General features: G+C 67.5%; 1 protein-coding gene across 1 annotated transcript; it reads left to right on the forward strand.

The window, feature by feature from the left end:
* The first annotated feature begins 4,757 nt into the window (after window positions 1–4,757).
* Window positions 4,758–7,164, forward strand: HAND1 (heart and neural crest derivatives expressed 1). The gene is made up of 2 exons (XM_056112296.1): window positions 4,758–5,234; window positions 7,045–7,164. Exons 1-2 carry the CDS (start codon window positions 4,758–4,760, stop codon window positions 7,162–7,164), a joined length of 597 nt encoding a protein of 198 aa, XP_055968271.1.
* Window positions 7,165–12,034: the final 4,870 nt, after the last annotated feature.

Raw genomic sequence — 12,034 nt, forward strand, 5'->3', positions numbered from 1 at the left:
GCTGGGTTCCCGGGTCTGTCGCCCTCAGTTCCAGAAGGACGGGGAGCCGGGAGCCGGTGCGAAGGTGCTTCAGCATTTGAGGGACAGAGACTGGGCGCGTCTCTGCATCTGCGTTGGCGTTTTCTGTTTTCTTCGTCCCCACAAAAGCTGACTCCCCCCACCCCGCAGAAGGAGCCCCCTCCTCCCCGCCCAGCCCCCAAACCCCTCTCTGCTCCCAGGCCCCTGCTGGGCTTCTAAAGGAAGGAAACAAAGACGCCCAGAGAAGAAATTCAAGTGCAAATCCACAGAGGGAGAGGAGAGAAGCCTCCCGGCCCCCCAGGCCAGAGCCCCCGACCCGTTCTTTTCTCTTTTAAGTGTATTTACAGGGGCCAGAGTGATAGCCCAGCGGGCCGGGTTCTTGCCTTGCACATGACCAACGGGGGCCACCTCGGGCACCCCGTGAGGTCTCCTGAATCCCACGGGGAGTGGTCCCTGGTGCAGAGCCGGGAGCCGGCCCTGAGCACCGGGTGCTGCCCCCAAAGCAACAACTAATAACAATAAAGTGCATTTACAGCTGCCTGTGCGGGAGAGCGAGGGCTACACTCAGGGTCACTCCTGACTGGCCGCCGCGGGCTAGTGCTGGCTCCAGCGGGGACGGCGGGTTTCTAAACTCGCCTGAGAAATTTCCCCAGTCAGGGGAGCCAGACAGGATCTGCCCCTCCAAACCCAAAGCCGGCACCCGCGCTGCAGCTCTATCCTGCCGGCCGCTGGCGGCTCACCAGCCCTTCCCAAGAGCCCTCCGGCTCCTGAGCTCGGCCCGCTGGAGGCCGGCCGGGACTGGCCGCTTCGGTCCCTCTCCACCGGCCCTAGGCCTGGGATCCCCCGGACAGCCTTTCCTGCCGGTGCACGAGGGCACTTCTGGGGACCACGGGCGCCTCCGCAGAGCCCAGCCCGTAGCGGCGGGACCAGCGCGTGGGGGCCTCGGCGCTGCCGTCGGCCGGGGAACGGGGTCGGAGCTCAGAGCAGGTCCCCTGCGCGCCGCGGGGACAGGGGTCGGGTCTCCGGGCGGGTCCCCTGGCGTGGCGGGGAACGGGGGTCGGCTCTCGGGGCGGGTCCCCTGCGCGCAGCGGGGACTGGAGTCGGGTCTCCGGGCGGGTCCCCTGCATGCGGCGGAGACAGGGGGTCTGTTCTGGGGCGGGTCCCCTGCGCGCGGCCCACGGGGGTGGCCAAAGCCCCGTGCATCCCGCTGCAGCGGGACTGGCGCGCGTTCTGGGACGCGGCGTGCGGCGAGGACCCCGGGCGGGCGAGGATACGGGTCGGGTATCTCGCAGGGTCAGACCCCTCTGGGCCGAGAGAAACGCGCGCGGGGTCTGGGCAACCGCCAGGGCTGGGCCTTCCCCGGAGAGACCGACCCTTCCCGGCGCGGAGCGCGCGGCCCGACACTCACCGCCCGAAACTGCCCGGGGAAACGGCCCGATCGGGCGAAAGCGCCGGGAGTGCAGTCCACCTGCCCAGGCCGCGCGCGCCGGACACGGGGGTGGACACGCGCGCGCCGGACCCGGCGGACACGTGCGCGCCCGCCCGGAGCCGCTGCGGGACGTGGCAGGGCGGCCGCGATGTCTTTGGCTCTTTTTTTTTTTAAATTTACGACCGCCGCGCCCCATAAGCGCTCCCATAAATTTGGGTGTCCTTTTCACCAAAACTCTGAGTTACGATTTTTCACATAAATCCGTTCCTCCATCAGACGGAGCTGTCTAGCCCGGACGCCTGGCCGAGAGCCGTCGCCGCGCGGACGCACGCACCGAGAGGAAGCCGGAGCAGCCCGGGCGACAGAGACTCTGTAAACACGCTGTCATCCCCCGCGCTCCGCTCGGAGGAACGCGGGCGCTGGGAGATGTTTAACTGTCTCCTGAATGCTCAGGTCCCGGCCGGGGCGCAGGCGGGAAGACACGGGAAATATTCTTTTTCCATGACTGTGATTTACGTTACTCTCACCACTGGGCAGCAAGGCATTGCCTTAAATAGATTTTATATTTTTGGAGGCTGCTGACAACTCTGAGTATACGTGCTCTCCCGCTCTCTCCAGCGCCCTTTTTCTTTGTTTTTTTTTCTCTTCTTTTCTTTTTCTTTTTGTTTTGTTTTGTTCCGCATACTCAGCTCAGAGTTGGCTCTGCACTCCGGGGTCACTCCTGGCAGGGATCGGGGAACCATATGGGGTGCCGGGATCCCTGGTTCTGCGCGCACAAGGCAAACACCCTAGCCGCTACACTATTGCTCCAGCCCTCTGAGTTTCTTAGGAAGGCGCTTGGGTGAGGTGAACTGCCTCCCGTACCCCACCTTTGCTCGGCCATCAATAACACGGGGTCCCTGAACGGAGCCAGCGCCCCAACTTAGAACACGTCCAGGGAACTCTCCACGCGGTGCCCGCAGGAAGGGAGAGCAGATCAGAGCGGCTGCAGTGACTCCCTGATCAACCCCTTCCCGTGAAAGAGGGAGAGGGGAGAGAGCGCCCCTGCGGACCCTGGCCGCCCCTTCCTGGTCTGGGGCTCCCCCTTTCCCTTGAAGAGGCCTCCGTCCACCTCGGACCAGCCTGGAAAGCCTGGACACTTGGGCTTTCAGTGCTTGGTTTCAGATGCGCAGAGAAACGTTTGAGGGATTCGTCCACTCAAGCTCACGCAGTCCCCCACACCGGTGATTTATGACGCGTTACCGCTGCTCCCCCAAGACAGCGAGAATATTTTACACGGCGCTAATATAAACAGGCGGCCGGCCGGCTTTTTATGGAGTTCCTGTAATTACGCGGGCCTGACAGCCGCCTGATTTAGGGCCCTATTTAGATAAGGGGTCGTGAGGGGCCGGGGAGCACTGCTGCTGGCGTCAAGGTCACAGCACGGCGGGACGGCAGGGACCGGCTTGGTCCAGGTCCGAGGGCCGCGGGCCCTGGTCCACTACCGCCAGCCCCTAGGGTGAGTGTGAGCCAGACAGAGGAGGAGCAGGAGGGGGTGGGAGACAGGGAGGTGCCACCAGACGCCCCCGCTGGGCCACCAGATGCCCCTCCAGCACTCCGGCTCAGGCTAACCAGGCCGGCCAGTTTCCCCACCAGGTCCACTGGGGAGGGGCGGCAGAGTTGGGGGCCAGGCCGGGGTGCGGGCAAGTGTCTCCATAGCATCCCTGACCTGAAGTCCAGCCATGTCCCCTCTCCCCTCGGCCTGGCCACACCAACCCCGCAGTGGGGGAGAGCCGGTGGTCAGGCCAGTCAGCCCCTGACTGACGGTAGGGAGGGTCCCTGCCTTCTCCGGCCCAGCCCTGAGTCAGCCTGTGGGAAGCCCGGACCCTATACGCCTCCAACTCCATTCTGGAAATGGGGAGCCCAAGCCCGCAGAGGGACAAGCACCCCAAGAGAGGGCTGCGCACAGGGCTCTGCCGCACCGGACAGCAGACCCCCACAGCCCCACCCTCCCCCATGCAGAAGGCTAATGTCAGGGCAGGGGATGGGAGAGGGGCTGAACATGCCCCAGGCCCCACCCACAGAGACAGCCTCGAGCCTCGAGTGGGCCCCAATGACTATGTGGGGAGCTGGTGCTCAGTGTCCCACACTGCACAGCCCGGTGTCCCCAGGGACCAGGGGGGCCAGGGCAGCTGGCTGGGAGCACGGCACTCTAACCAGACCTGGGGGCTGCCTGCTGAGCACAGGGCTCTCAGGGGGTCTCAGGGACTGTGGCCAGCACTGAAATGCAGCCCCCCACCTGGGAGTCCGGCTGCAAATACAGGGGGTCCAGCCTGTGCTCGGTCCAGGGGAATCCAGGCGAGGGGAGCCCTGGGGGGTGGGGCATGGCTGGGGTCTGCGACAGGACAGGTGTGTCCGTGTCTGTGCCTGCGCCTGGGGGACAGGCCCAGGGGCTGACCAGGGCTGTGGGCGCCCAGCTCTGCCCTTCTGCATCTAAAGAGAATGGGGGGTTGGGAGCCCTGAGAGCAGGGGTGCAGGCAGGAGCACAGACTGGGTGGGGTCCGGTGCACACAGACACACCTGGATATACCTGGGGCGCGCACCTGTGTGCACCCGTCGCGCGCACCGTGCGGGTGTGCTCCCGTGGCTGCCGTGCGCCCAGCCCGGGCGCCCGAGGCTCCTCTCCTCGCAGCAAGCGCCAAGTCCGGGCCCCTGGCCACTGCGGGCCCCCAGCCCCTGCGGAGGGAGCCGGGCCGGGCCCAGCGCAGCTGGCGCCAGGCGCCAGGGAGAGGCGCGCCCGGCGCCCCAGGCAGGAACCGGGGCTCCCGCCCCCGCCGGCCCTGGCCCTCCGCGCTGTCCCGGGCGGCGCAGGCCGAGGTGGGTGGGCGCAGCGCCCAGGTGTGAGGGCGGCGGCGCGAGGCGCCAACCCCCCGCGGATCCCAGCGGCGGGAGGGACCCCGGGCAGGGGACCCCGGGGCATCGCGCCCCGCTCCTCCCCCTCCCCGCGGGGCTGGGGCCGCGCAGCCCGGGCCAACAGGGGCCATTTGGCCGGCCGGGGACGGCGGGCGGGCCGGGACCGCGGCGTCTGAATTCCGGCCTCAGTTTCCCTCCCCGCCGAAGCGGGGGTGGGGCGGGCTCCCGAGGCGGCCGCCCGCACGGCCGCTTCCCCCCAGGAGGGGCGCGGTGGGGGTCCCCGCCCCCCGGCCCCCGTGCCATTGGCGGGGAGCGGGCTGACATCAAAGCCGCGGCCGTATAAAGCGCGTCCCGGGAGGCGCCGGGTCTGGCTCCCCGACGCGTCGGGGCGCACGGGGCGGCGCGGCCGCGCTCCAACATGAACCTCGTGGGCGGCTACGCGCACCACCACCACCCGCACCCCGCGCACGCCGCGCTCCACGACCCCTTCCTCTTCGGCCCCGCCGCGCGCTGCCACCAGGAGCGCCCCTACTTCCAGGGCTGGCTGCTGGGCCCGGCCGACGCGCCGCCGGCCCCCGCCGCCGCGGCCTTCGGGGACCCCCGGGCCGCGCCCAGCCCCGCGCGCCTGGGCCGCCGCAAGGGCGCGGGCCCCCGCAAGGAGCGGCGCCGCACCGAGAGCATCAACAGCGCCTTCGCCGAGCTGCGCGAGTGCATCCCCAACGTGCCCGCCGACACCAAGCTCTCCAAGATCAAGACGCTGCGCCTGGCCACCAGCTACATCGCCTACCTCATGGACGTGCTCGCCAAGGACGCGCAGGCCGGCGACCCCGAGGCCTTCAAGGCCGAGCTCAAGAAGGCGGACGGCGGCCGCGAGAGCAAGCGGAAGCGCGAGCCGGTGAGTGCCCGGCCTGCGCGCGGGCGGCCGGGGACGGGAACCCTCGTGTTGCAGGGGCCGAGCGCGAAGGGTCTTTCTTTTCAGAGGAGACCGGAGGGGGTGAGAGAAGGACCGGGGCCCAGCGCAGCACCGCGGCCGGGAGGGAGGGCACTGGCCGAGCCGGGCACCCCACCTGGCCCCCTGAGCACAGAGCCAGAAGTGACCCTCGAACACCGCGGGGTGTGGCCCAATAAGCGAACGGAAGAAAGAGCGTCCAGAGAGGCAGACGCTGGGTCTGGCCCCCGGTGGTACCACACAGGGTCCTGGCACTTCCAGGAATGAGGCCTGAGCACGCCGGCTAAGGACCAACTCTGGAAGGCAGAGAGGGAGAGAGCAGAGAGGGGGAGACAGGAGAGGAGAGAGCCGGAGAGACAGGAGAGGAGAGAGACGGAGAGACAGGAGAGAGGGAGAGAGGAAGAAAGGGAGAGGGGAGGGAAAAGACGGAGAAAGGAGAGAGGAGAGAAGGAGGGAGAGAGAGGGACAGAGAGAGGGAGAGGAGAGAGGGACAGAGAGGGACAGAGAGGGGGGAGGTGAGAGACCGTGCCAGCACAGTAGGGCTTTCTGCTCCCACTCTGGGCCCCTGGAAAGCAGGTTTGGAGTAAGGAAAGGGGCATGGGGGTGGCACAGCGGCAGTCCAGCGGGGAGAGCGCTTGCCCTGCCCGCGGCTGACCCAGTCCGTCCCGTTATGGTTGCCAGAGGCCGCCAGGAGTGATTCCTAAGTGCAGAGCCAAGAGCAGCCGCTGACCACTGCCAGGCGTGTCCCCCTCCCGGGGCAAAAAAGAAAAGCGAGGGGGTGGGAGGTGGGAAAGGCAAGAGTAGGAAATAAAGGAAGGGCGGCCAGGCCGAGCGCGGCTGGGCGGTGGCTCGCGGGTGAGGGGCTGTGCGGGGCATCCCGACCTGTGCTCTGGGCCGGGACAGTGAGGCTGGGAAAAGCCCACCGTGAGCGGGAGGGCAGTGCAGAAAACCAGCCCCCACCTTCCAGCCCAGAGCCAGGCCCGGGCCCCCAGGTGTTGTGGGTCTTTGGAGGAGCAGAGCAGGGAGCAGGAAGTGGGGGGCTGAGAGCTGAGGGCGGGAGAGCCCGCACCCACCCACCCGGCTATCAGCACCCCCAGGGGGAAGCCAGAGATGGCTGGGGAGGGGCCGGAATATAGGGCGGCGGGGAAGGAGCGGCAGGATTGGGCCCCCAGCACCCCAGGGAGGGACCCTGAGTGCAGAACCAGGCGGGTGTGGCCCCCCAACGAAAACAAGTTAGAGCATTAGAGCAGCCTCCTCCCACCCCCACCCCGCACCTCCAGGCCCCCGGTCCCCTGAGAAGGAGCAGGGGTGGGGAGTCCCCAGGCGAGGAGACCCACGGGCGAGTGGAGCACGCGGGGCCCGGCAGTGGGAAATCGTCGAGGCCCTGAGTGCCCTGGCCTGCAGGAACCTGATTCACCAGAGAAACTCCCCCAGACCTGACCCCCGGCCTCCGAAGCTGCCCCTGCCCCGTGCCAGGACCGCAGGGCGGGCCCCCAACCCGCCCCGCCAGCGGACAGGACCCGCCGCTTACTGACGGGCGACTTTCTCTAAGGCTCCTTGGTGCGGGGGCCAGACTCAGTGCTGGGCAGCACCAGGGTGTGAGGGGGGCGGCGGGGCTGCCCACTGGCTCCAACCTCCTTTTTTGTTTCCTTCCTGCGTTTGGTGCGTAGTCAAAGACCCCCAGCCCACCCCACCCCGCCTTCCCACGCTGGGTGCTGCCGCCCCGAGACTCAGCCTCTCTCTGTCTTCTCTTCAGCCGCCGCCACCGCCGCCGCGCCACGAAGGCTTCCCCGCCGCCCTGGGTCCCGGGGAGAAGCGGCTGAAGGGGCGCACGGGCTGGCCCCAGCAGGTCTGGGCGCTGGAGCTGAACCAGTGAGCCGGGCGACGGCGACGGCGACAGCGAGCGCGAGAGCCCGGCCCACACGCTCGGATCCCACGTGCAATGTCAGGCGAAGAGTTCCTAACCGGACAGAGACGCGGCTCTAGGCCTCCCTCCCTGCCCCTCGAGGGGCGGCTGTTCGCGCGCCGCCAGGCCGGGCCGGACCCTGGAGCGCTCAGGCGCACACACGCACCCGGCTGGGGCGAATTCAGACGCCGCCCGCTTCCTCCCCTGGCTCCCAGCTCCAGGCCCTCACCACGCCTCTGCCCCGCTGAATCGCAGTAAGAGGGACGTGTGCTCTGCGTTCTAGGACTCGCCCTGGGAGGTTCTAGGACTCGCCGTGGGCTCTAGAACTCGCCCTGGGAGGTGGAGACGTGGGTTTGCCCTCCAACAATTATTGGAATTATTTTATGTATTGTTTCTCGCTGCACTTCCCATGTAGTTCCAAGGGAAACTTCTCTCTCTCTCTCTCTCTCTCTCTCTCTCTCTCTCTCTCTCTCTCTCTCTCTCGCCCATTCTCTGTTTTCTGTTTTTGGGTCACACCCAGCGGATGCTCAGTGGTTACTCCTGGCGATGCCGATGCCGGAGCCAGCCCAGGTTGGCCGACTGCACGGCGAACACCCTGCCCACTGTACTATTGCTCTAGCCCCTCTCTTTTTTCCTTCCTTCCTTCCTTCCTTCCTTCTTTCCTTCCTTCCTTCCTTTCTTCCTTCCTCTCTTAAAAAAAATTGGGGACACAGCCTGCTCAAGCCTTCCTTCTGGCTCTGAGCTTAGGGCTCTTTCCTGGTGGTATTTGGGGACCCATAAATGGTACCAGGAATTGAACTGTCAGCTCTTGCAGGCAAGTGCCCGACTACTGTACTAGCTCCTGTGCTCTTTCTTCCTCCGTCTCCCTCCTTCCTTCCTTCCTTCCTCCTTCCTTCCTTCCTTTGCAAATAAAAACTCCCTGTGGGAGGGTTTTTATGTATCAAACTACCTATCTAAAGTGCCTGCTGTGCTCAGGTACTGTTCACCCCGCCCCCTCTTTCTACCTCAATCTGTAGGACCACTCACTGTCCCCCTTGCCAAAGCAGTATCTACGCTCTTGACTAATAAAGCGTCTTCTGGGCTCCTTGGCGGCGCCTGTGTTATGTCTCTGACTTCAGTCCCCCCAGCCAGGCTCCAGGCTCGAGCTGCGTTTGTCCTGCCCCTACTTCTCCTTTGATCGGTGCCAAATCAAACAGACCCAGTCCCGGGCCAGCTGAGGAAGAACTTTCCTCCCCAGGCCAGGTAATACTTGTGTGCAGGAGAAAATGCAGGGGCAGCCCTCGGGGGTACCGTCCCCTCCAAGGGACAGCAGCCCAAGAGCGCGGCGGCGCAGGGGAGGTGTGGGAGGCAGTGGTCTGAAACCCACAGGCGCGAGGCCTCAGTGGCCCCAGCGGTCACTGCTTTGGCGAGTGGTGGGGGGGGGGAGGCGCTTGGCTCGCTGGGGGCAGCCAGCACGCTTCCAGGAGCTGGGTGCTTCAGGACCCTGGAGCCAGGAGGCTGAGCCTGGCGGGAGGGAGTTAATTCCTGGGGCTGTACTGGCTGGAAGGTGTGAGGCGCCCTCAGGAAGCCCTCACCTGCCCCAGCGCCCGAACTCACCCCAGCCCAGGAGCTCAGAGAGAACTCCAGCCTGGGCGCTGGGTGGGTCTGAGCAAACGGGCACCCAGTGAGCCCTTGGATCCTACGGACCCAGAGGGCAGGTTGTGACGCTGCCTTTGCCAGGACCACTTTCTCCCCCTGAGGGTTCAAGGGAGGACTGGGAGGACCAGGAGCAAAGAGGGACTCCAGGGCTCTCCCCGAGGGCGGGGCGGGAGCCAGGGGAGCTGGGCAGCTGGGCAGCCAGTGTCGCTGCCCCGCTGTCGTCCCCTCCGGCTTGGCTTCCCGAAGAAGCAGTGGATGAACTTGCGCTTCTCTGGAGGAACGCGCCCTGCGCCCTGCACCAGGAGGGTGCCGCCGGCCTTCCCTCCCGGCTGGCCATCTGTGTCCACTGCATCACCTCTGGCCAGCAACAGGGCTGCATGTGTCTCCCCCCGCCCCAGTCCCGGGAACCCCAGTCCAGACGCAGGGGAGACTCCTCCCACGGGCCCGGGTGCACCCCTTCTCCTCTGAGGGGCGACTCCTTCCTGCCTTTATTACTATGATTAGTTGGCTTTGGGGGACACCAGCGATGCTCGGGGCTACTCGGTGGTTCTGCACTCAAGTCAGTCCTGGTTCGGGGCGCCCTGCCGCGGGGCTAAAGCTCAGAGCCCCGGGGTAACTCCTGGGAGAGCAGCAGAGGCCACCAACGCGGCCAGCATCCAGATTTACTGAAGGTCACTCAAGGGCGCGTCCTGGCGGAAGGGGTGGGGCTGGGGCTGGCTCGGGTCTGCCACTAACAGCCCCTTTCAGCGGGACCCTCCAGGGTCCCTAGAGCCAGGCGGCAGGAGAGAAACCCGGAGCGCTGCGGGCCCCTGGCGTGTGCCTGTGGCGGCTGCGCCCCATCACTTCCTTCCGCTCCACCGTGGGCCCACGGGGAGCTGGACGCCGCTGGGAGGAGTGCTCCCTGCGCCCACCTGCACTGCAATCCTGATTCCCCCGGCACCCAAACATCCAGTGAACCGGGAACTGGGGGCTGGCGGTGCTGGGCTCTGTGCTCCTCCACCCCAGCAGCTGGGGAAACCCGGACAGGGTCACTGGGAGCCCTCCAGAGTGGGCGTCCCGAGTGAGACCATGACCGCTCTCCGGGGCAGTTCCTGCTGCCCGCCTCAGCCGGCTGGGCTGGCTCCTGCTCCCTCTGGAGCCTGTCCCAGACCCCGGCTGTGACAGCGGGGGCAGGGCGTTCTGCAGGCCCGCGGGCCGTCCCAGACCCCAGCCGGGGGGTGGGGCAGGAGGTGCAGGGCGGGGCCCGGGCCGAGGGCCGAGCTCCCGCAGCCTGGAGGGAAGCGTTTGTGGGACCCCGAGGGAGCAGCCCTGCGGGAAGCGGGGCAGGGCGATCTCACTCCTGGCTGAGCCCCCAGAGGCCTCCTGACGCCAGGAGAGCCCGCGGCCCGAGCGGGGGCTCCCTAGGCTCTCCCACCCCCTCCAAAGGCCAGACGCCGCCCTGCCGCGCCCCCTGGGGCCCTCACCAACTCGGGGAGGCGCCCCCTAGCGGCCCCGGCGGGAAGCGGCTCCTCAGTCTGCAGGGGGTGACGCCTTCCATAGCCGCCGGCGCCCCAGGATGCGCGCGAGAGCACGAGACCCGAGGGTCGGGGGCCCACAGGGTTGGGGGAGCGGGGCAGGGGGCCTCAGCCCCAGACCACACGGGGCCGGCTCGGAGGGGCTCGGAGGGACTCGGCGGTCCCTGGGCTCCTGGCTTCCTCCCGGGGAAGGAAGTGATGGGCCCCCAAGTGTGTCTGTGGGGTGACTGTGGCCCCCAAGTGTGTCTGTGAGGTGATGGGGCCCCCAAGTGTGTATGAGGTGATGGGCCCCCAAGTGTGTCTGTGAGGTGATGGGGCCCCCAAGTGTGTGTGAGGTGATGGGGCCCCCAAGTGTGTGTGAGGTGATGGGCCCCCAAGTGTGTCTGTGAAGTGATGGGCCCCCCAAGTGTGTCTGTGAGGTGATGGGGCCCCCAAGTGTGTCTGTGAGGTGATGGGGCCCCCAAGTGTGTGTGAGGTGATGGGCCCCCAAGTGTGTCTGTGGGGTGACTGTGGCCCCCAAGTGTGTCTGTGAGGTGATGGGGCCCCCAAGTGTGTGAGGTGATGGGCCCCCAAGTGTGTCTGTGAGGTGATGGGGCCCCCAAGTGTGTGTGAGGTGATGGGCCCCCAAGTGTGTCTGTGGGGTGACTGTGGCCCCCAAGTGTGTCTGTGAAGTGATGGGCCCCCCAAGTGTGTCTGTGAGGTGATGGGGCCCCCAAGTGTGTCTGTGAGGTGATGGGCCCCCAAGTGTGTCTGTGAGGTGATGGGGCCCCCAAGTGTGTCTGTGAGGTGACTGTGGCCCCCCAAATATGTCTGTGAGGTGATGGACCCCTAAGTGTGTCTGTGAGGTGATGGGCCCCTAAGTGTGTCTGTGAGGTGATGGGCCCCCCAAGTGTGTGTGAGGTGATGGGACTCCCAAGTGTGTCTGTGAGGTGATGGGGTCCCCAAGTGTGTCTGTGAGGTGACTGTGGCCCCCAAGTGTGTCTGTGAGGTGACTGTGGCCCCCCCAGATGTGTCTGTCAGGTGATTGTGGCCCGCAAGTGTGTCGGTGGCTGGGCAGGGCAGTGCAGGGCAGGCGGTGGGGGGCGGGGCCGGGGCTGGGGCGGGCGAGGTCGGGCGAGGGGAGCCGGCGCTGGCGCCCGGTCCGCGCCTCCGTGCCGTGTCCGTCGTCCCGGGCCGCCTGCTGGTGGTCGGCCCCTCTCCCGCCCCCGCCGAGCACCGCCGCCCTCCCCCCCTGCGCCGGGCTCGGGCCTTCTCGGGGGTCTCTGTGCGTCCGTGGCCCCCGAGCACCCCTCCGCGCCCGCTCGGGGCCTGGGGACGGGGGTCCGGGGGGCGTCCCTGCTGCCCTTGCCTCAGCCCCCACCCGCGAGGCCCAGACCCCGCCCGGCGGGGCTCCTCGGGGTCCAGATCCGCTCGCCGTCCTCCGCGCCCCGGGCCCCGCCCTCCGCGGGCAGCGGAAATCCCGCCCCCGCGCGCCCATTGGCCGCGCCCGTGCTCGGGGCGGGACCGTGGCCGCCGCCGCTCGCCCCATTGGGCCGCCCCGCCGCCGCTCAGCGGAGCGCGGTTGCGCGGGCGAGTGGGCGCGGCGGGCGCGGGGCCGGGGCCAGTGCCTGGGGCCTTCCCGACCGCTCCGGAGGGTGCGAAGTCGGCTGAAGCGGCCTCAGGAAACCCTGCCCCGGCCTCGCAACAAG

This window comes from Sorex fumeus, unplaced genomic scaffold (assembly GCF_029834395.1).
Source record: "Sorex fumeus unplaced genomic scaffold, SorFum_2.1 ptg000017l, whole genome shotgun sequence".
Taxonomy (NCBI): Eukaryota; Metazoa; Chordata; class Mammalia; order Eulipotyphla; family Soricidae; genus Sorex; species Sorex fumeus.

What these genes read in the sequence shown, in the direction of transcription:
- HAND1 (XM_056112296.1), top strand. Translation starts at nt 4,758, where the DNA reads ATGAACCTCGTGGGCGGCTACGCGCACCACCACCACCCGCACCCCGCG. An exon ending in GCAAGCGGAAGCGCGAGCCG is followed by an intron (nt 5,235 to 7,044) that starts GTGAGTGCCCGG and finishes TCTTCTCTTCAG; the next exon opens with CCGCCGCCACCGCCGCCGCG.